General features: G+C 59.7%; 1 protein-coding gene across 9 annotated transcripts in view; it reads right to left on the bottom strand.

The window, feature by feature from the left end:
- BANP (BTG3 associated nuclear protein) overlaps nucleotides 1-23,859 on the bottom strand; it is a 170,826-nt gene that overhangs the window by 23,012 nt on the left and 123,955 nt on the right. For all 9 annotated transcript variants that reach the window (XM_058279594.2, XM_012525694.4, XM_058279599.2 and 6 more), the window contains one exon: nucleotides 23,768-23,806. In XM_058279594.2, coding sequence (XP_058135577.1) covers nucleotides 23,768-23,806 — 39 coding nt within the window. The remainder of the gene's footprint in view (nucleotides 1-23,767; nucleotides 23,807-23,859) is intronic.

Here is a 23,859-nt window from a genome sequence, read left to right on the forward strand (position 1 = left end):
GGGACACCGCACCAGCGGCCTCCCAAGCCAGCCCCGTCCTCGGGCCCCACACGCCCTGCCCGGGGCGACCCCCGCTCGGAAGGCTCCCCGGGAGGAGCGGGGCGAAGGCGCCGTCTCACAAAATTGCAGGAGCCACGGAGGAACGAGGGGAGGAAATGTCCACCAGCACCCCAGGCCCCCTGCCCCCTGGCAGCCCAGCGGAGGCACTCGACCACGGCGTCGCCAGGCCCCGTCCTGAGGCAGTGCTAACTCAGGCGGCATGAGCCAAGCGCAGCCAGGGGCGCCTTGGGAACACCGATCTCACACTTGGTGGGCACGAAGGGGCCAGGCCCGGGCTGAGCTCTCCTGAGCGTCAGAGCCCTGCTTGCGCTCCCCAAGGCCTCCGGGGTCCTTCTCGGGGCTCGTGGCGGGGGCTGCTGGGCCCGAGTGCTCCCTGGCCCCGGCCCCGGCCCGTGCAGGAAGAGGGCTGCAGGGATGGCAGCGCGCACACTGCGCCCGGGGCGCGCGGCCGGCTGGGAGCTGGAGGCCGGCCTCAGGAGGGGCCCCTTGCGGTGCCGCTTCCACCTGACCTGGGCTCAGCCCCCAGGGGACCGGGTCCTCGCACACGCAGAACCGCCACAGAACACCTCCCCGCCGGCGACTGAGCCGCCCCCAGCTGCAGACCCCTTAGAACCCGGCGCCGTGTGTCATGGAAGGTTCTGAAGACAGCGAGGGCGTCCCAGCAGCCCTGTGTGCTGACGGCCAGGAGACCCGAGCCGAAGTTCACGCCCAACGTTTATATTCTAGACTTCCTGAGTCCTCCGGGGAGCGAGGGGGTTACCGCGGATGCGTGTCACCACTACCGAATGACACTGAGGAGCCTCGAGCAAGCGAGTCCAGGGCCTCCTCGGGTAGTGAAGGGCCTGGCTGGGAGGGGAGTCGAGGGACTCTGGGCTGGGCTTGGAGATGGAGGTATGAATGGAAAGAAACCAGCACCCCGGGGCCTGACGACCGGCCTGGGGCCACCAGCTGCCGGCAGGGGGCTCCAGGACGAGGGACAGTGCGTCCCGGCAGTCGACGACGGGACATGCCCAGACATGCGGCGCCTCCCACGGTCCTCAGCCCTCGTTTGCGTGCGTTTCACGTTCAGGTTACGTGGGCCCGCTCTGAGGAGACCCCGGGCCCCACACCACGCGCGCCTCCCTGGGAGCATCGCAAACTCCCCGTTTCCACTCCACCAGAAAGGACCCGCCTCCGCCACGGCCCCGACGTGCAGAGACCACGTCTCCAGCCTCAGAGGGAGAGATGAAGGGGGACCCTGCCCCGGGAGGGCGTGCCGACCCAGGAGGCCGGAGCCCCCACCCGCTCCCCATGGCCGGGCCCCGGCGCCGCCTCCGATGGGACCCGCTGGCCCGTCCATGTCGTGAGAACGTGCTGCTTCGAAACACGTTCACGCTGCAAGATGAACACTGCTGATGAGTGACTACTATTTGTCTTCACTGCATAGTTTATTCTTGGCAAGTAATTTTGAGGTTAGCAAGAGGCCGTTTTCAAATTAAGTAACACCAAGAGACAGGCGTTGCCGCAAATGTGCAGCTTCAGGTGTAAAGGGTTTCTTCAAACTTCCTAAGAGTGGAAAATAACACCCAAGAAGGCCCGCCCACTCCTCGGCCAGGAGCCGCTGCCCCTGGGGAGCAGAGCGTGCGAGGACAGGGCGAGCCTGCTGGGCAGCTCCGGGCCACTCGCCACAGTCCTGTGCAGGCAGGGATGTCCATGCGTGTGGCATCCTTTGTGCTCCGACTTGTGCAATAGGAACGAGAAACAAGTGCCGCCACCACCAACGAAGACCACTCGAGGTGGGGCGGGCAGAAGGGCAAAGCGGGGGGTCTCCAAAGGATTTCATTTCAGAAACAACCTGAGTCCAGGCAAGGAGGTGAAGCTGAAATAAACTCAGGTCCTGACGGGTATGTCCCTGGGCAGACACCGACGCAGCCGCTGCTGACCTGGGCCCCGGCTACCCGGGGCAGAAGGGGGGACCCTCCTGACGGGGCCCGAGGCTTGTGCCACGACCCAGCCGGACCCCCCATGGACAGGAGGACAGACGTGCCCCATCCACCCCCGGCCCCGCAGCCCCAAGACACAGGTGGTCGCCATCTCTGCTTCAGCCCCGGGACCGCCGGGTGCATGGGGTCTGCTCCTGGGGACCCCGAATCGAGCCTGCGAGGGCCAACCCCTTCCGTAACCCTACGCGGCCTCCGGCTGCCTTTTCCACGTTTGCACCAAAGGCGCAGATGCACTGGGGGAGCGGGGACACTGCAGGCGCCACTGCGTGAGCCTGCGCAGCGGCGCTGACTAGCACCAGGACACGGCACGGGGGCACCACGCCAGCGTGCAGGCAGTGGCCTCCTGTCCGGCCTGCCTGAGCTGCTGGCTGGTGCCCTCCCAGGCAGAGGGGAGCGTTCGCCTCCTAGACCACCGGCCTCGGTGGCCTCCTGTCCGGCCCGCCTGAGCTGCTGGCCGGCGCCCTCCCAGGCAGAAGGGAGCGTTCGCCTCCTGGACCGCCGGCCTCGGTGTCCTCCATGCCAGAACGCAGCAAGACCACGACACAGGGCTGCACCCAGCATGGACCCCAAGGCTCCACACCTGGTCCGAGAAGATGCAGGGAAAACAACAATCCCCAAGAGCCCTCAGTTCAGGAGGATGGAGCCCCCGACCGGGCAGGCCAGGCCTCGGGCTGCTCTCGCGCTAACCTGGCTGCGGCTGCAGGGGCACCCGCTGGACAGGGCAGAGGCCGGCCCAGCCCCTGCTCCCCGCAATCCGGAGGATGGCTTTGGAAACATCTGGAGTGTGCGTCAGCAGCACATCTGGTCCCGTCTTCCCAGGAAGACCAGGCAGCAGGGCTGGGCTGCTCCCTGTGGACCCGCACCAGGAGCCCCACCGGGCTTGCGACCCGAGGCAGCAGCATGGACTGGCAGGGCGCGGGCCACGCGACGGCACCAGGCACGGTCCTGGCTTCCTGGTGGGGGTGGCCCATGGCTCAGGCGCCTGCTGCCACCCCAGGCACATCTGGACGAGCATGCCCCCGGGGGGCGCGTGCTCAGCCTCCGCCGCGACAGTGTCCTGGCCGACTCTGAGACACCGTCTGGCGCCTTCTGCCTTGCGCTCCCCGTGGAAAGCTGTCCTAAGGGAACAACTCGGAAGCACAGAGCACGGTGGGGCCCGGCCTGAGTCCAGCAACGGGGCCATCTCTGCGGCTCCACCGCCTCGACTGCTGCGAATCACGGAGCAGCGCAGCCCGAGAACAGCTCGCTCCACCCACCAAAGGGCAGCTGAGAAGAGTACAAGAAGTGGACACACCTGGCCAGCGGGCAGAGCCAGGCAAAACCAGGCGAGGCCAGCCCGCTGGTCTCCCGTTGGCCTGAGGCACTGCTGGGGGCCAGCCGGCCTGTCCATTCTGGCCACAAGGCCTCGCGCAGGGCCAGGGCCCTGGATGCCTGAGCCTGGGCCGCCCGCTGCCACTCACAGTCCAGGGAGAGGGACCAGCTCCCAGCAAGCACGGCCCCTGCCTGCCTGTGCTGAGGCCAGCGCCCATCCCAGGAGTGCCATCGCGTCACTGTCCACCCCCGCAGCCACGGGGTGGCACGCCTGGCCAATGGCTCACCCGCAGGGAGGGCCCGCGGAGCCCAGAGCTGGGCTGAGTCCCCGGGCTTCTCCAGGCCAAGCAGCCGCCGCCCCTCCAGCCACAGGGCTCTTCCACTGGCAAAGCCAAGGTCCCCTCTCCCTAGACGTCCATCTCTCCTAAGTCCAGTCCTCCTAGCAAGGAAAAGCCAGCAGCGCCCAGGACTGTCCAGTGAGGTGACCCTCCCCGCGGCCTCCTGAGGGCCCCGTTTCAGACGTGCTGGTAATCTGGATCTGCATGCCCGCGGAGGGCCCGCCGCAAACGGGCCTCGAGGAGGGAGGTTGCTTTAGCGTCGGCGCAGTCCACTCGAGGACGGGGCCTTGAGCCCCGGGGCTGGGGGCCTGAGAAAGAGGACGCTGTAGGAAGACGTCAGAGGTGGGGGCCGGGGAGGGGGTGGGGCAGCACCTGCGAGGGAGGGGAGAGGAGGAAGGAGGGAGGAGGGTGGAGGGAGAGGGGGGAGGGGGCAGCACCTGCGAGGAAGGGGGGAGTAGGCGGAGGGAAGAGGGGGGCAGCACCTGCGAGGATGGGGGGGAGGAGGAAGAGGAGGAGGGAGAAGGATGGAAGAGGGAGGAAGGAGGAGGAAGAGGAGGAGGGGGAGGAGGAAGAGGAGGGAGGAGGGGGCAGCACCTGCGAGGAGGGGGGAGGGGGAGGAGGAGAAGGAGGGTGGAGGGAGCAGCACCTGCAAGGAGGGGGGAGGAGGAAGAGAAGGGAGGGGGAGGAGGAAGAGGAGGGGGGAGGGGGAGGAGGAGAAGGAGGGGGGAGGGAGCAGCACCTGCAAGGAGGGGGGAGGAGGAAGAGAAGGGAGGGGGGAGGAGGGGACAGCACCTGCGAGGAGGGGGAGGAGGAAGAGGAGGAAGAGGAGGAGGGAGAAGGATGGAAGAGGGAGGAGGGGCAGCACCCATGGGGAGGCCACGACAGCTGAGCAGTGGACACCACTGGCCCAGAGGAGGGCAGCTGCCAGCCTGCGGCCTCCAGAGCCGCACAGCGAGTGCCTGCGTGCGTCCCTGGCCCCAGCAGCCGGGCAGGCTGAGGCAGCACGTACATGCGCAGCCGCTGCAAAGCTCGGCGCCGAGCCATGGTGTCCAGCTTCCACATTTACGAGCCCTCTCCAAACAGAGGCCGCCAGCCATCGACTCGGTGTCAGGAGGCCTCCGTGCCCAGCTCCGGGCCCTGGCACCTGCGGGGTACGCATCCTCTTCGAAGGTACCCCGGCTGGGTGCAAGGCCCAAAGTCAAGCTCCCACTGCGCTCTGCCTCAGTCACGTCCGTGCTAGCCTGGTTATGGGGAGGGGGGGCCTGCCTACCAAGCATTTAGCTGAAACATTAACAAGGAGCCTGCCCCGGGCATGAGCGTGACCACAGGGCAGGGGAGGCAAGAGCAGCAGGGCCGGCCGGGCCTGGGGGCTTCTGTCCAGCGTGGCACAGGCAGGCTCTGGCCCGGCCCCAGGCCCCTGGCATGGGTCACGTCTCTAACTCCCAGCTCCACCTGCCCGGGAGAGACGGGGTCTCGGGCTAATGCTCGCCCAAGACCATGTGGCCAGTGGCTACAAGGCGAACCCCACGAGGCTGCGACTCCAGCTCTTCTCAGCAGTCAGACTTGCCCTTCTGGGGGCCCGATTTGTTAGAAAAAACAAAAAGAATGATCACCCAGTAAATTCCATAATTAGGAAACCTCGAAAGCCTCGTTTGACATTAAAAATAATTTTCCTTTACGACAAGGAGGAAAATTAAGCTGAATTCCTTCCACCTCGGCTTTTGCTACGAAGAGAAAACAGAGTCAGGCTTCCCTCCCTTCTCTTCTGCTGGCCTGCCTCTTGGCTGAACACGGTCTGACCAGGGACTGTGTCCTCCTGGGGCAGGTCCTCCCCAGAGGGACCCAGGGCTCCCTCAGGTACCAGCCGAACGTCACCCCAAACAGAAAGCACAGCAGCAGGTGCACCGCTGGTGAGCCGAGGCCTGCTCAGAAGCCAGCTGGCCGTCCCTCTCCAGCAGGCCTCCCAGCAGCTGGACCTGGCTTGGTCGTGAAGGGCTGTGGTGCTGCGGAAGGCAGAAGCGCTCGGGCCCACATGCTCTCCCTCTAGGAGAGGCACCGCCGGCAGATGGGAGGCTGTTTCGAGGGCGGGCCCACACGTCACCTAAAGCTCTAAAGCTCCAGTGCATCCATCTAGTACAGCGGCCGAGCTCCCACTCAGCAGCTGCGACGCGCTCCTCGGCACTGGGGCCAATCTGCCCCGCTTGCACGGCTCCCTCCACCGAACACGAGAGCTGGAGCACAGGGTCGCAGGGGACGGTAAATGAGAGCAGTAGAGGAGGAGCAACGGCCCCAAGAGGCGGGGAGGATGGAATGAAGGGCAGTGACCGTGACTTCACAAGTTTTTTTTTTTTTTTACTTTGTGGGTCATTGTTTCAATAAGAAACAATGGCCTAAATGTTAAAAATCAGTGACTGGGGAAGTGCATGTGGCTCAAGGGATAGGGCCTCTGCCTACCATATTGGGAAGACCTGGGTATGATCCCTGGGGCCTCCTGGTGAAAGAGAAGAGGAGAAAGCGTGCCTGCGCGGCGAGCCAGTGCCCACATGGTGAGCTGAGTGCCCACGCTGTGAGCCAGTGCCTGTGCAAGTGAGCCACACAGCAAGATGACAATGCAACAAAAGAGAGACAAAGGGGAGAGTCAAGGTGAAGCGCAGCAGAGACCAGGAACTGAGGTGGCACAATTGACAGGGAACCTCTCTCCATGTCAGAGGCTCCCAGGATAGAAGCCTGGTGAATCCTAGAGGAAAAAGACAAGAAAAGAAGACAAAAAGAGAAAGAGGTACAGAGGATCACACAGCAAATGGACACAGACAGCAAAACCAGCCGGGGGGCGAGGTGGGGGGAGGAGGGTAGAGGGGGGAAAATAAATAATAACAAAATAAATAAAAATTTTTTTTTAAATTCAGTGACTGGATTTATCTACATGAGAAAATCATCCCTAGGTTACTTCTCTACCCTGAAAGCATAGTGTGTCACAGACCAGCCAGCAGTTCAAGGTGTCCTCAAGCTCACGCCCCACAGGGACCTGCCACACGCCCGCACACGGTGACGGCTACCGGTTGGCCCGGGTGCTACACTTCCCCTCCAGTAAGAACCCCCTGGGCAGGCCACGCTTCCCGACTGCAAGTCATCAGAGGAAGCGTCGGGGACTCGAGATGCCAGCATTCACCTCCTCACCCTGGGAGAGGAAGCAGCGAACTTCTCAGCTGCCGAGAGGAAGAGGAAACAGACACGAGTCTTAGGTCCCTTGATCAGAAATCGACATCACTCTTGAGGCGGGTGACATTGCAGGCCAGTGGTCGGACTGCCCGGTCCACCCCACGGAGCCGGCCCGTCCTGGTCCTCCTTCTCAGGTCGACTGGGGTCAAACACCCACGAGTACAGGTTCACAGCTAAGGAAGAAAGGATCTTTATTCTCACCGTCCTGTTCAATTTTCCCAAAGGCCAGTGAGCTGGGAACCCTCAGATGCCCTTCCTGTCTCAACACAGCGCAGGGGCTTCGCGATTTCACCAGCACGCCGGGAAGCCCTGCTATCCAGGTGAAAGAGCCCTCAGAAACACGCGAGGAAGGTGACAGCCACTCAGCACTTCATTCTAAGTGAAACTTCAAAAAAAGTGCCAAATTGTATTATGCTTGAAACATGTTTCCTTCTACAGTAATCCTGTCGTTTAAAAGCTCAAGGGACAAATGGGACATTAGGCTTCTTGGCCGACACTGAGCGTCCACATCTTCTGCGTCCACCAGCACCTCGGCACGCGGCACGCAGCAGGCACCACCGTCTGTGGCTTCGGTCGTGCTGTCCACCGCACTGCCTTTCATGCCCTCCACCCGCTCCCAGCTGAGGCCGGCCACGACCACGACCTGCTCTTGCAGTCCCAAGAGCCCGAAGGCCAGCAACGGCAGTGAGCGTGCGACCTTCCCTCCCAGCCCTGACCACTCCCCGGAGGGTGCGTGTCTGAAGGCAGGTATTTCGCACAGTACAGCAACTTCCCTTCTGGAACACAACCAGAATCCAAACATGACCCGAGCTAAGGCTATGGAAAACATTCCTCCAATTTTATAATATTTGCACCCATCAGAGCTCCTAGAATTTGGACTGGGAGGCCAGGCAGGCCCTGGTTAAAACAGGAGTGAGTGTCCTAGGGGTTTTTTCCAATTCCAGTTATTTTTACACAGGATTTCTGCTTGAGAAATCTCGCCTTCCACCCACCTTCACTCCTTTGTTAAGTCAGAAAGTCAGTGTTAAGTCTCTTCAGGATATCTTGGTTCCACTTTGCTGCTGGCGCTGCTGGCAGCCTGCTCGGACGGGATCCTCGGGCTGAGACCTCGTGCACACGCTCACTGGCTGCCCCGCGCCGTCGTCCAAACCAGCAGAACTACTGGGTCTTACACCGACCACGCCAGGACCACGTGCGCACCCGCTGCCACGCGCTGGAGCCCAGGTCCTCGGACGAGGGTCTTACAATATGAAATACCTATTTCATTCATTCAACAAATAATCACCAAGTTTTGATAGGATGCTGTGCTTTACTACACTGCTACAGCAAGGAAGAGAAATGAATAAAACACACACCGAACATTACCCAACTATTCCATCCAACCTCTTAAACCTAGATTTCAGAGTGACGCCACGGATGAAAAGCAGTGCTCCAGTTCCGAGGCCCTGCACACCTGCAGGGACTGCCTCGAGCCGCAGAGCCTGACGGGAACACAGAACAGGCTCTGGAAAGGCCGCGAGCACCGCAGTCCAGCGAGGCGCGTCCGACCCACAAGACGTCCCATTAGAAGTCTGACTGTGAGTTGCACACAGTGAGCCCCTTCGAATACCGTGGCTTCAACTCTCTAACATCCTGTAAATACACATTTAAAAACTCATTTCACCCAAGTTCTTCTACAAAATTTCATAATATCCTTCTCAACCAAAAACTTTTGCCATTTTTTGGGTCCTTGCCTGACTTGAAAGCTTCTTCTATGTTACAACTTCTCTAACAGTATACCGAGACACTTAAAAGGGACAAAGAACGATAGGCCTAAAAATACACCAGTTTTGCTGACGAGTTTGGCACCACTGAAGCCCAAGCCTCCCCTTCTCGCTGCGCTCAGGGTGGCCCGAGGCTGGACGGCCGCTCTTGGGTGTACTGCTCCGCCTGGCGCAGGGCCAGCCTGCTCCCTGCCCCGAGTCTGCTGGAGACCAAGACGCTGCCTAAGGAGCAGGAACTGCCCAGTGCCCACGTCCCTCCCGGCAGCCGCCGAGACGAACGATGAGCCTGCTCTCCAGGTGGCCCACGCCGGGGCCTCCTGCAGCCGGACAGCCCTTGACTGACTGACAGGAGACACAGGTATTTCTGCGATTTTCCTGAGAAGATTTTTAGAACCAGTCAACGTCAACTCATTCGACTTCTGACCTTTGAAGGCTTAAATGATATTTTCCACCATTTCTGGTAAGGAAAGCTTTTCCATAAGGGATTAATTCCCAGAACTACCTCGTTCTCCGGAGTGTTCTGTTTGTGTTTTGGCACGCAATGCAGGAACATATTTTCTTGAAGGAACATTTTTATTAGAAGAGCCACAGGGTGGGCTGTCTGTGAAGTGAAGATTACCCTCCCACGTGTGACAAACCCCTGGAGCGGGTCCACAGGCTCCTGGAAACAGAAGCAACTGATTTTCTGCTAGAGACACCCCCCCCAACACACACACGTCTTCTCTTCACCCCCCACTCGTGCCCCCCAAATCTTAACATTTCCATCTCTTCTAGTCTTTTTCCCCACTGGGTTTAGAAGACCTCATTTCATGGAAAAGATTCTGGAAACTACTGAAACTTACTTTTAAGCAAAATATAAGAAGAAACACAAAAGATTTAAAATGCCAAAGCGGTTGTGAGCTGGATACTGTCAAGTTGAGAACAGCCTGGGTTTGTCACTGTATCACTTCCGCGTGTTAATACATGTGCACACGCTTTGTGTGTGTTCATTATTAGAGATGGGTAAAGCCAGAACCGAAAACATCCCCAAGGGTTTCGACTCGTTTGCTGTTGTTTGGCCCACGGGCACTACATAACCTTTTTTCATATACTTCATCACCAAAGATAACATTAGCAACTACTAGTTAAAAAACTGATCAGTGTCCCAATATATATATTACTGAAAGAGTATCAAATAATTCTAGAATGTAAGGTGCGGCAAACCTCAAATTGTTTATAGATTTCCCACGTGACTGAAAATAGTCCAAATATAGAAAAACAATTGACCCAAATTAGAAATTCCCAAAGGCTGTGAAATCGCCCATCAGCAGAGCTCGGTGCCACGGAAGGGCTCAAGGCACACATCACCCAGATCCCCTGGCCCGTGCGTGGAGCCCACTGTGGGGCCACAGGGCTTCTGGGCGGCTCTGCACACCCACACCACCCCAGCAGCTGGCTGGCGGGGGCCCAGCCCTCCTTGCCCGCGCCTCCTCTTAAGCCCTTTCTCATCTAAGTTCCCTCACCCCAGTCCCCAGGAGCGGGGCAAAGGAAGTCCTGTCGCCTCCGCTGCGAGAGCGGCAGCAACAGCGCTCACGACCAGCAAAAATCCACCCGACCCGGGTCGTGGCAGCAATGACGGTGGAGAACATGGAGGTGTTAGTGATGGGACTGGTGGCAGCAGTGGTGACAGCGATGCAGGTGACGGCAGTGACTGGACGTGGAGGGGACAGCGGTGCCTGGTGGAGGTGGTGGTGGCAGTGATGGTGACGGCGTTGACTGGAGGTGGTGGTGTCTGTGATGGAGGTGATTGTGCTGGAGGTGACAGCGGTGACTGGTGGCGGTGACAGTGCTGGAGGTGACAGCGGTGACTGGTGGCAGTGGCAGTGATGGAGGTGACAGCGGTGACTGGTGGCGGTGACAGTGATGGAGGTGACAGCGGTGACTGGTGGCGGTGGCAGTGATGGAGGTGACGGTGCTGACTGGTGGCGGTGGTGGTGTCACCAGTGTCCTACAGAAGGGATCCAGCCTGGACCTTCGGGACTCTTGAGAACTGGGTCTGGACCCATCCCTGACTTTCACTCCCTGAACAAACGTCCTCATCTGCGAAAGGGGACCTAGTTCCTAAACTTCGAGTTTTCTCCAAGAGAAACTAAGTTCCTTCTTACAGTGATTCCTGTGCATAACAACAGGGCAAGTGGGATCATCGTATCAAAACAAAACACTCTGTCAAACTGGGTAACAAAAGTACAAAGTATAAAAAATAATCTGAAAGATAACACCAATGACTTTATTCTTCTAAAAGTCAATAAATTTATAGAGGTTAATTTTAGCTCAGATAAAAAATACAGAAACCAAAACGCTGTCCCGCTAAATCTCCCTTTTCCCAGAACAGCCAGGCCAGGGGGCAGTCGGGCGCTCAGCACCGACGCCGCAGCGGGCTCTGCTCAGAGGGGCAGCGGGGCCTGCGGACACGAGGCGGCTGCGCGCTGCGGTTGCGCGCTGGTGCTGGCCTACTGGCAATCATTTCCTCTACTCTGTAACATGCTCGATACTTTTCACAGGATGTTTAATTTTTAAAATTTGCTGTTATATGTTTGTGGCATAAAAACTGATTTTCCCTTTTGCCAAAAGCCCTCATTCAAATTGATGAACCACCTAACCTCGTGGCCTGCTCAGCCAACTGGTCCGGAGCCCACAGTGGGGCCTCAGGCTTTTACTACCTCCTAATGTCTTACCACGAGAAACGCTGGCCTTATCTCGCAGATGAAGGGCTTCTACTGTGAACGCCAGCTGGCCTTTACGTTGCCTCTGATGATACGTTGGTGTTTTTTGAATAAGACAAAGGCTCCTGGGCTGGCTGGGTTTGCGCGTCACAGACGCGAGTGAACACAGGTGCGCTGGAGGACAGCCTCTTAGGAAAGGGGGGCAGCTGGCGGAGACGGCGTGGCCAGCGGCCCTGTTCTCCGGGGGCCGTGCCTGCGATCAGGGGCCGTCTTCACCCACACCGGGCAAGGCCTGGAGCCAGTGCCGGCCCCACGCGCCTCTGCCCCACTCTCCCCGCCCAGAGCCCAGGCAGCCGAGCCCGCCCGCGAGGACGCGCCTCCCAGGCCTTCTCCACAGTGAGCGCCACACACACCAAGGCCAGACCCCCCTCCGAAGGAGGACTTTGCAAAAGAAACAAACAAAAAACCATTTTTCGGGGGTTCTTGGAATTTACAAGATGGCATGAATTCTACTTAGCATGTAGGAAGACGAGAACAAGACAAAACCAGCAGCCCCATTTTTTAAAGCAACTGCTTTACATCAAAAGGAAGCCGCTTTTGAGTTTCTGAGCCGTTCCTGCCAACTGTGTGGCGCCGCGGGCAAGGCCTGCTCTGGCCCACTCGGGGCAGACGTCTGAAGCGAGGGGCTCCTCTCGACCCGGGCGGAGCGCGCCGCACGCAGGCCTCCCTGTCGGCAGGGGAAAGGCAGCGGTGGCGCCGGCCCCTGGATCAGCAACAGCGAGTGCGGCAGGCCTCCAGCGTGCGTGGGCAGGAGTGGGCGCGGGAGGCGCTGTGGTGCCCAGGCTGGGGAGGCCGCACTCCCGGAGCGGCACAGCCTGCAGTCAGGACGCTGAGGAAACGCCAGGAGACAGACGCCAGGAGGAGCGGCTGCGTCGACATCAGCGGGCCTTCCTCGGCAGGTCCCGCCCTGCACTTCAGGGCGGGCAGCGGCCTCCAGGCCACACAGCCTTGCTGTGGGCGACGCGCACGTCCCACTGGCCTGGCCGCCCAAGCACAGGGTACAGGCCCCCGTGACCCCATGCCCGAGCTGGGGGCACGGCTGAGCCCCACGGCAATGGCAGCAGCTGCTCTCCTCGGGCCGGCCAACAAGGCAAGCGGCACTGCGCCAGGCCAGAGGGAGCCGCCGAGAGCCCTGGGTCCCCGAACAGCCACGGTGGTGAGGCCATTCCCCCAAGAGGCCTGTGACACGGACATGCTCTGAGGCCACCGGGAATGAGAGCCACACGCCTAGTTCTGGGGGTTCACGGTTGGGGCCCAGGCCGGCCGAGGAGACGCCGACGCGGACGCAGGGCCGTGGGCAGCTGTGGTGGCCAGGCCCGCGCAGGGAGGACTCAGAGGCCCACGGCAGGAGCTCCACCCCTTCCCTCAGCTGCAGAGCGCAGTAAGGCCGGCCACCTGCCTCACTGGGCATGGCGCGGGCACAGGGCACAGTCCTGCCCCAGGCCGTGAGCGCGCCAGCCCCCTGGCCTTCCCCAACAGAAGCCGTGCAGAGAGCGGGCAGGGAGGGCCGACCCCCGCCTCCAGAAGGCCGCCCGAGGGGCCGCTCGACAGCCGCTTGGAGGCGCGTCTTGGCTTTCCAAAGGCCCTCTGCGTATTGACGGAGACCTTCCCTGACTCGCCCGCGTGGGCATAGGGCAAACCGAGCGCCACTGGAACAGCGGGCACGAGGCGCGTTGCCGGGCCAGAGGGAGCTGCGCGCACGGTGTTCAGAGGCGCCTGGGCCAGCCAGCAGCAGCCAGGGATCCAAGCAGGCTGCTCGGGGGGCTGCCTTGGTCACGTGAGCACTTAGGTTCTTGCTCGGTTCCCCTAAACCCCACAGAAACGAGGCGGACAGAACACAACAGGCATCCGTGCCTGAACCTAGACCATGTCTACACACGGGACTCCACGTCCGTCTGGCGCTTTCAAATCTACGTTTTACGTGGCGAACAGAGAGTGATGGGCACCGAGAACACTTCTTCCCAGGCCTTCAATGTGCCTAACGGAGCGTCACCAGCCTCGCATCATTAGCCGGGCTGCCGCAGCGCAGCACACGGTTAGTCAACCCGGTCAAGTCTCTCCAAGTCTCTTCCTGGAGGGAGGTTCTGATTCCAGGTGGGAGCACCGCTGTGCGCACACTTGACGTTCCGACCCTGCCAGCCAGCGCGAAGCTGGCTCCCGGCGTCGCAAAGTCCTAAGCTGCCTGCCGCGCTCCGCTCGCCTCACCTTCCTGACCGTTCTCACAGACCCGCGTCGAGCCTGCGTCCCAGCAGCGGCCACACAAGCAGCTCCAGGCGCCTGTTGGCCTGTCCTCTGGGACGCTGAGGGGGGGCCCGGTGCGAGCCGCTGGACTGGCTGCGGTCTGGGCATCACCAACAAGCCAGAGGGTTAAAGAGGCCGCCTCTGCAAAGCCTCCCCAGTTCCGACTTTCAAGAGTCTACACGGAGTAATCGAGCAAAAAACAGCCAGGCTGGGATTGGCGCATCAAGACCTGTGCCAGGGAAGGGTGACTGGCTCCGTGCCAGTGCCGGGCAGTGTCAGGGGGCTACGACAACCTGGCCGCTCCGTGTGGAAGGCTCCGGCTCTTGCGTGGACGGCCACGAGGCATCGAGGGCACAGAACCCCCTCCAGCCACCAGCACCCCGGCCTCCTTCCCCTACTGTCCCCACGACGCCCTTCCAATGAGCTCTGTCAAGCCACAGGACGGGCCCTGCCCAGCACTGACGGGCACGCGGGTCTAGCGCAGGGCGTCATGCCTCTAGACAGCCGTGCGCTGTCACGGCCCCGCAGGCGGCTCAGATCCTGGCCATCTGCATTTCTTTTTTCCATTCCTCGTCAAACGTCAACGGTCAGGGTTTTACTCCCCCTTGAGTGCAGTGCACCTGCCCCGTCCTCCCGCTGGCGTCAGCCTGGCGCGGCGTCGGTCTTGTCCTCCCCATCGTGGTTCCTATGGCTCTGCTTTCAACACATTCCAATCTGGGGAAACCATTTGCTGTGAGGGTCCAGGACTCCAGTTCTTCAGAAACCTTCCTTGGGCCTGCCGAATCTGGACTGGGGTGTATCAATTATATGGGATCCTAGAACGGCTCCCCAAGAGAAAGATAATGTGACTCTACTATTTTAAAATTTCCAGCAGCTGCGTTAAAAAAGAACCTACTGAAATTAATTTTAGTAATATAACTCATTCAACCAAAAGTATCCAAAAGTTGATAATTTATTTAAACAGGTAACCCACATAAATCATTGTTGGGGTATTTTAACATCCTTTTTACATCCTGAGTCTCCAAAACCCAGTGTGGGTTCTGCGACGGCAGCACCCCTCCGGCTGGAGGCACCCACTTTCAGTGCTCATGAGCCCCACTGGTGGTGGATCCCGGCTGGCCACACAGAGCCTGCACGCCCCAAGGTGCTGCGACGCCACACTCGGCCCCCGTGCTGGACTGCGGGTCGCTCGTGCCCCTCCAGCTGCCAGCCCAGGGGCCATCCACAGAGGTCCCAACACAGAGAGAGTGTTGAGCCAGCGGGGCAGGCACAGTAAGCGTGCCCCGTGCACCCAGACTCCCACCCTGCAGGTGCACCAGGCCAGTGCTCTCCTGCTGACACGACTTCACAGCACAGCGGCCCCGGGCCCCTCCCCGCAGCAGGCCTGCGGTCCTCCTGCAGGAGACTTCTCCTCTGCATGGCGGGCGAGCTCCGGTGCAGGCTGATCCAGGGCTCCCTCCTTGCGGGATGGTGCGACACCACGCGAGGTCCGACTCTCCATGGACGTGGGAGCTGTGTGCTCAAGCACGCTCCCACCGCAGTGGCCCACTGGCGAGTCAAAACACTCAGGGGCAGTAACCCACACGAAAGGCAAGCACGCTCGTTTTAAAAGCATCTTACCCTGTTAACTGCCATTGCCCCAGCTGAATCTTTCCTGGAGGATCAAGAATGAACAGCCGCATTGATGGGACTGAGATGCTGTTAGCAAATGTCTGAAAATCAAGGGTGCTCTTAATTTGAATACTGCATTATGCTCTAACTTAAATCACATTTCCTATGCCTTATATAATTTAAAGGCCAAGAAAACAATTACCTTAAGAAAAATAAGAGGGAGAGAATACTGTGTTTTTACTTTAACACACTAAAAAGAGTTACAGGAGATGACTGGTCTGGATACAAGTCCCATGGCGGAAAGCTCCATGTAGCCAAGCACGTGGCCTCTGCAGGTGTACACAGCGGTGGGGGGCAGAGTGGGCACAGCAGACGCTGCCATTCGCTGGCGAGACCCCCCAGCATGGGCATCAGCCACAGAGCAGTGAGCCTGAGCGCCTCATGAGCACGTCACAGCCGTCACCGTGCGTCCAGTGGGAGCTGTGACCTGAGAATGTGGTTAGGACAAATGACCTCCTGTGGCCACCCCTCTTCCCTCCTGGCCTCAGATTGAGCCTCCCTGCAGAGCACCAGCGTGTCCCTGCCTGAGCCTCTAAGCACGTCACCAGCTCTTACACCCGGGCAGGTAATTTCATGGTATCGTCAGCTGATCAGTTACCTCTGGCCAATCATTTGTACTTGGACAAGTCTTCAATCACAACAAATTAATCAGAACCAAAACAAATACACCTTTTTTTTTTTAAGATTTCTTTTTCTCTCCCTTCCCCTCCACCCCAACCCGGCTGTCTGCTCTCTGTGTTCATTTGCTGTGTGTTCTTCTGTGTCTGCTTCTATTCTTGTCAGCGGCACTGGGAATCTGTGTTTCTTTTTGTTGCATCATCTTGCTGCGTCAGCTCTCCGTGTGTGCCGCACCATTCCTGGGCAGGCTGTGCTTTTTTCATGCTGGGCAGCTCTCCTTATGGGGTGCGCTCCTTGCACGTGGGGCTCCCCTGCACGTGGAACACCCCTACGCGGGGAACACCCCTGCACTCCTTGCGCGCATCAGCACTGCCCGTGGGCCAGCTCACCACACGGGTAAGGGGGCCTGGGGTTTGAACCCTGGACCTCCCATGTGGCAGGCGGACGCTCTATCAGGTGAGCCACATCTACCTCCCCAAACACACCTCTGGCTATCTAAAGTCTTAGGGTCTGACTAGTCCCTGTAACGAACTACCAACAACTTTACCAACATTCATCACCTAATTTGAAGACCTGCTCTGAACTAGAGCAAACGTTTAAGCTGTAGGACTCTGGGCTCCTCAGCGCCCTCTCCGGGGGTCCAGGCGCTTCCTCCAGCTGCAGGGCCCAATTTAGAGTCTTTAAAGCAATCAATCCCAGGAGACAGCCACAGCAAAAGGCAACACCACTACATGCACCATCGCGCTGCTGCCGTGCGTTCGCTAAGTACTCAGGAACCAGGTTACTGCTGCCGCTCGTGCTTCACAGCAGAAACCCCTGTGCACCCCAGCAGAGCTGCCTTAGGAGCCTCAGGGAAAGGCGGGCATTTTGGACTGGCTGGGACTACGTCATCACTGTTCCCATTCAAGAGGCCAGGCCAGGCCCCCGGCTCTGAGACCCGCTCCCCAGCCCACTCAGCCTCCCCAGCCCACTCAGCCGCGAGTATGCTGGGCTCACATACACAGGAAGCCCGCCACTGGCCACATCCTGGTGACATCCATGGGACACTTATCTTTGAGCTCTGACAAGGGGTAAAAAAAAAAGACAGACATGGGCCATCCTTTTGATTTCGTAAGACTTCACGGTGCTCGCCCGGTCACCGCATAGAGTGACACATCTGTACCTGGAATGGGGAGGAATCCAGTTCTTCTTTGGAGGGCTCTACCCACCACCCGTGTTTCAAAGACAGAGCGGAACTCGGGGGACCGTGAGCAGCGCCCGGCCCGCGGGGGTCTCGCCTGCCTCCCCTCCAGGAGGCACATCTTCCACACACGGGAAAGGCTCCCCTGGTAAGCGACCGCAACGCAGGAGTTCAGGGTTAACGTTTCTCAGAAAATAGTTTAATTATGAAATCAAACTCTGTGTGTTGAAAAGTTCCATGGCTCTTGCTCTCCAGGCCTCCAAGGCCAAGAACCAGAATGTGGCCCATTAGCCAGGTCCACAGGCCTTCCTGTTGCCAAGGACGCGTGCTGATAGGAAAAGCAATCCTTGCAGGAAAAACGCCCCTCTTGGCCTTACGGCAAGCGATCATCTTTTTGCGAATCTGAGGGCAGCATACCCTCCCTTGCGCCAAAAGCGCCTGGGGCAGGGACAAACGCAGCAGAACGCACAGGCAGTTAACACAAGCCCCAGGCCACGGAGAGTGGGCAGTTATGTGGCTCAAGTCCAGGATTTATGGGCTACGCTAGAAGAAGGAAACTTCAGAACAGCCCAAATTACCAGAACACGAGCCATGATCCAAACTAAAGGATGGCTCCCAAGATAAATTTTTAACTGCATCAGTCTTAATTAAGATGCAAAAATTGGGCCAATTTTGAATCCTGTATTATCAACATTAAGCTGAAAAAAAAAAAAAGACTTGCCAAGATCAGTGTCCCCGTCACCTTCAAATACGTCCTATGCATAAATGGGCAGGGCAGGGGAAACGCTCACTGCCTGCCAAAGCGCTCCAGCCCCTGGCAGTGCCCGGCGGGCTGCACTGCTTATGCCAAATGCCATTTCCCGGCGGCTTGAGAAGGAGCGAGACTTGCTGAAAGGCGAAGAGGCTACCTGCACCCACGCCTCCTTCTGCTTAATGAGTATTTGGTAAGAATGTGGCTGGGGATGGGCTCTAGTAATGAGAAGCGCAGATCTCCAGCTCTGTCCATCCAACATCCTGAGTGGCAGCACACGGCCGTGAGGCCCCAGGCCCTGGCGAGCCCACGTGAACTACAATTGGGAAATTTAAATAACACAGACCATCCAACATTCCATCTGTTAAGAGTTCCTTAAGATGACTACATTACATCTGGTTTCTCACTTAAAGTCATTTTATTTCATTTACAAAGTTAATTTTGTAACCTAACTCATTTTACAGTGACCAGGCTCGAATGATCTGCTCTCTTTAAAAGGTTCATTTCCTAATTAATTAGCCGACGCTTTAATGAGGTAGTTTTTCCTGTCTCTAAAAGCCACACGCGCGTCTCGAGGGCTGCAGCGGGGAACACCACTCGAGAATGGCATGGGTCGAGCTGCTCTCAAGCGTGGAGAATAAACACGTCTTTCTCCAGCCCGCAGCCCGCCTCTGCCTGGCCGCCCACTGGGGTGCAGCTCCTGCCGACGTGCCTGGCGGGGACCCCGAGACCCTCGGGCGGGCGCGCTGCCTGCAGGATTTCCAGGACCGCCCCGGGGGCGGAGGCGCTGGGCCGGCCGCCCCGCCACAGGAAGGCCTCCGCAGGCCACCCCTGGGCCCGTGGCCTGGCCCGGCCCTTGCTGGAGTTGTTCCTCCGTGCCTCTCCTGGCCAGGGGCCAGAGCAGCCACGCAGTCGGAAAACGGCCCCTGCCCGCCCGCCGCTCTCTCCACCTTATCCTGCACTAGCGGCTCCGCTAGTAAACCCACCCCTCAAAATGACATCTGCTTCCTGGAGAACGTGACGGCACAGCTGGCTCTGAGGAGAGGACGCTCTCGGAGGCCCTTGGCCCTCGGCAGGGCCGGGCAGGGCCAGGAGGGGGGTGGCCAGGCCCCTGAGGACAGCGCTCCTAGCACGGCTGCCCTCTGGCTTGTGGAGGGGTCCCTGGTCACGGCCACCAAGCGCTGGGCGTGTCCCGAGCACCAGCGCCGAGTAGGGAGAGGGCTGTCGGTTCACACAGAGCAGCTCACGAATGGGAGAAGAGGGTTCTTGGATTTGGGCAAATCTCGCCCCCGCAAGCGTCCTCCGGTGTTGCTGCCCGGCCCCTCGCCAAATCCTCAGCCCTGCGCGCCTCTCCAGCCCGGAAGCAGGAAGCCTCAGAAGCGGCGCCAGGACCAGGGCCCCCTGCGCCCACTGCAGGCCCCCAAGCTCCTCCCACTGCCTTGGGTCCTGGCCACCCCAGCCACAGGCTCTGCCGGGTGGGGCACAGCCCTCGAGGGGCAGGCCTTCCGGAAGGGCAGGCCCCGCTCTGGTGGAACCCCGTTTTCCCTTGTGCTCTCCTGATGTCCCCAGACCTGTGTTCCCCTCCCCAGGGCTCTGCCTCTGAGACAGTCCCCAGTGAGAGCCACGGCCTCGAGCCACCGTCCCTGGGGCCTGGGCCCCGGGCCCCAGGCTTACCTCTTGTGAACAGGAGGCAGGGCACGGTGGGCTGCAGCCGCGGCCCGAGAGGTGCTGGGGAGAGGCCCTCTGGTGAGGAAACGACGCCTCCTGCCACGCCGCACGGCGAGCCCCTGGCACCCGCAGACGGCGGACACCGCGATGGCAGCCCTCAGGGGCCCTGAGTCAGAGGCGAGGCCGGGCCAGTACTGGCCTCTCGAGCCAAGACGCTGAGACAGCAGATGCCCACGGCAGCTCAGCTGGGGACAGGCCTCAGGCACCGACAGACAACTAATACCGCGGAGCTGAGAGACCCATAAGGAGACGGCCCCCAGCTCAAGCCGCGCTCCCGAGCCAGCGGCAGCGTGTGCCGGTCAGAGGGCCTGGAAGGGGCCGTGGCCGGGGGGCCCTTGAGACAATCTTGCCAACGAGGTGAGCACAAGAGGCCCTTGTTGCAGTGTCCGGTCCCATGTCCTCGAGACATGACGCAGCCAAGGCAGGGCAGCCGGCTCACCCCGGGAATGCCAGCCAGTTGCAGCTCAGCGCCGGGCAGGGCCTGTGCTCTCGGCGCACTCCCAACGCACTGGCGATGAGGATGCTGAGGCACAAAGCGTCCCTCACCCAAGACGACACGAAGGCAGCCACTTGGGGGCTGAGCCAGCCGTGACCCTCCCACCCACCCAGCTCCCTCCCGAAAGATCTGCCCTAAGTGGGCCCTGGCAGGGGGCCACAGGGCCACAGGAGGCTGTCCTCGGGAGGACAGTGCTGCCGTGGGGCCGAGAGCTGGGGAGCTCCGCCCAGTCTCCCTCCGCAGCCCCCACCCCACCTCCTCCCACCCCTCCGCGCCCCCTTCCTGAGGCCGCCAGGGCCCGAAGGGTGGGAGCAACACACCCAACCCCGAGGGCGGAAGCTCGGGGGGTCGGGCCTGTCCCCTCCCCCGTCAGCTGCAGGCCCTGGAGGGAGGAGCCTCCTGTGCTCCCCACAGGGGTCCACCGGGGACCCCTGAGGACCAGGGCTCCCCTCCCCGCAGCCTCCCCTGCAAGGAGGGCTCATGCGCGTGCACGCACCCTGCAGCTGAGAAGCGTGGTGGCCACTGCGGAGCCGCGCCCTGCCCAGGCACCCTAACCCCCTCCAGCCACATGACCACAGGAGGCGGGCGAAGGCCAGGAGCAGGGACAGCGCGCACGTCGAGCCCCGCCGCGGCGTTCTCGGGAGGTTAGTATCTACCCTGAAGTTACGTGGACGATGCAAACTGCCCTCATCCTGCTGAACACCCCACGAATGGAGAGGAGGGAGAGGAGCGGCGCCGCGGGCAGCACGGGCACCGCGCTGGCTGTGGGCAAACGGTGGCCAGGGCCGGTCCTGAGGGAGCTGTGCTCGTGCCGCGGCGTGGGTGGCCGTGGGCAGGCAGGCAGGCTCCTCGGCGGCCGCCGTCACCGCCTCTGGCAGGCAAAGTGGCCAGGCCGGGCGGTGCAGTGCCAGGGCCAGGGTGCCCGCTGCTCGGGCCCACAGCCCAGGCGGGCCCCCGGGGCCACGGGACTCGAGGCGCGGTGCTCGGGCGGCACAGGGCAGCAGAGGCAGCCCCCAGGGGACAGCCGCCCGGTCCATGCCAGCAGACGGGCTCCCCGCCCCGGGCCTCCTCAGAAAGGTCTTCGTGCTCACTGAGACACCCAGCAGGCAGCCCACTGACCTCACGTAAACTTGAGTTACTTTGGCTCTTCGTTTTTGAGGGTTGTTTTCATTTTTCAGAATTTTCTGAACCCACCCCAAATAAAATTCCTGCTACGCCTAACACCACCAGCTAGTGACAGTCCTTCGACGAGACATCCTTCTGCCCACTGGCGTGTCTGCACACAGCTCGTCCAAGCGTGGCTCTCATCTGTGGTCACTACCACCCGGGGCCTCTCCAGAGCCTTGGCCAACCCTGCCTGGCCGGCACTGCGCAGCCCCTTCTCCACACTGGCTCAGTGTGCCCCCCACTCTCGGTCTCAGTGGCCCCAGCGCTGAGCTGCTCGCCAGGCAGGGGACGCCGAAGGAGTGATTCTAAAAGCGCGCAGGGCAACCAGGGCGCGCCACGGGGGTGCCAGTGGCACCTGGGGTCACCGCAGGGGTAGAGGCAGCAGCCCAAGCAAATCAGGCTGAAAACACGCCCGTCCCCCAGAGCGCGGGCACAGGGCCCAGCACACCCGGGCGGCTGGGGGCCCGCACGTCCGGTAGCCGCTGCGTGGCAATTCCACACTGCTGGGCCTGGCCCGGCTGAGGAGCTGGCCCCTCTCCCCACCACGCGGGGCGAGCCCGGCAGCACTGCACAGCTCAAGCAGCCCTCGTCGGGGAATGCCGTCCGCCTTCCTCCCCTCAGGTGCGCAGTGAACGGCCACCCCTGCGGTCACGGTGCAGTCAGGCCACCTCAGGCCTGACCGCCTTCAGTCGCAATGGCCCAGGCCACAGGGTTCGGATACACTGAGTCGGTCAAGCACGGCTTCAACTCTAGTAGACGTTTCTAACGCCAATCAGTATTCCCCTTTAAACCAGAAATGGTTAGGATGAGCAATGCAGCATCATCCCTTTCTAATTCAGAAGCTCCTCATTTTTTCACAAGGAGGACTTTAATTTTATTTTTATTGTTTTGAAAGTTGGAAGAAAGACAAAAGGATGAATAGCAGATGAGAAAATATAAAAACTTTAAAAGATCAATCCACCAGGTCAATATCCACCTTTTAGGCATTCTAGAATAAGAGTTCAGAGAAATTGGAGGGAAGGAAATAATAAAAGATTACAGAAAATTTTCCCCAAACTGAAAGACAAAACACTCCTTAGACCGAAGGGACCCATGAAATACCCTGCACACCTGGTGACAAAAAGGTGCATGGGTTGAACTGTGACCCCTAAAAGAGATGAGTTCCAGTCCTAACGCTCAGTGCCATGATGTAAATACTTGGAGATGGGACTCTATACTTGTCATTAGTTAGATGAGGCCACCAGGATGAGGGGGCGTGGTCCAGCATGGCCCAGATGGACACAAAGTGGGCAGCTGGTTGTGAGGACGAGACCAAGAGCCCTGAGCGAGACCATTTCCTGACGGAACGTGAGAGGCGCCAGGAGAAGCGCAGGGCGCATCCACTCAGCCCGCACCGACCGGCACCTCACGTCGTCACCGGAGAGAGTGCCATCTCAGGGGAAGCAACAAGGGGGGGGCTTTTTTATTTTCGCATTTCTTCGGCTTTTTAGTTCTTTTCCAAGGCAGCTATTTATATTCTATACTGCTTCAGGACTACCTGAGAAAGTCCAATTCCAACAAACCCTTTAAGGGCTACAGTACTTCTCCCAAGGCTCCCTGAGGGCCCCAGAAAAAACCAATCAGTGGGAAAGTTTCCTTTCGTTTCCCCAGGTCAGGGACGGACTCCACCGTCCCCAGCCCCGTGGCAGGCCGGGCCGGGCCCCGGCGCACAGCAGCACTGCCCGGTCCACACTGCCCGGAAGGGTCTGAAGGGATGGCGGGCCCCTGGACAGAACACCAACAAGCAGGGGCGCGCCGTGCTCGGGGTTCTCACAACCAATTTTTTAAGTGATGTTTTATAAAAAAGGGAAACCACTGAGATTCTTGAATAATTATTCCGAGTGTAAGAGTTTCTGTAATAGAAATTCTCTTCCAAAGGACATGAAAACGTCGGTCCTCAAATACCATCACTTGATCTTGCAAAGCTGCTCCCCCCGTGAGCCCCCTGTGGTTGGTAAGTTTCAGTTTTCAAAGACAATTCACACGGGGGTGGGTGGTATACTCATTAAAGCTTACTCCTTTGGCCACAAATTAAAAAAAAAGAAAAATGGTTTGAGTTTGACAGCCACGTGCGCTAACAAAGCCTCCCTTCTTCTAAACCCAGCTATCTGTTCAAACCAGATCACAGCAACATTCTCATAAACTTACAGAAAATAACGATGACTATACAGTAGGGGGCAGGGAGGATGAGTTTCATTTATAGGGCAGAAAGCTACTGTAAAATCCCACAAAGAAGCAAATGGAAGCACCTCCAAGGCAAACCTGCTGCCACGGAAGACCAGAATTTCTCTGGAGCTAACCCTGCGCGATCGCCCACCGCCCAGCTCTGTCGTAGCAACAGCCAGTGGTGCCAGGGTGCTGCAGCACTGAGCTTCAAGAGGACGAGCCGTCCAGCCAGGGGCACAGAAAGTGGGCACCGGCAGGGTGTGGGAGCAGCTTACCTGCCCGTCCTGTCCGACGTGATGGATCTGCAGATTGCCCTGCAACATGAACAAAGAAAGGAGAGGATCAAGGACAGAAGAAACTTGAAAAC

Source organism: Dasypus novemcinctus, chromosome 18 (genome assembly GCF_030445035.2).
Source record: "Dasypus novemcinctus isolate mDasNov1 chromosome 18, mDasNov1.1.hap2, whole genome shotgun sequence".
In the NCBI taxonomy this organism is placed as follows: Eukaryota; Metazoa; Chordata; class Mammalia; order Cingulata; family Dasypodidae; genus Dasypus; species Dasypus novemcinctus.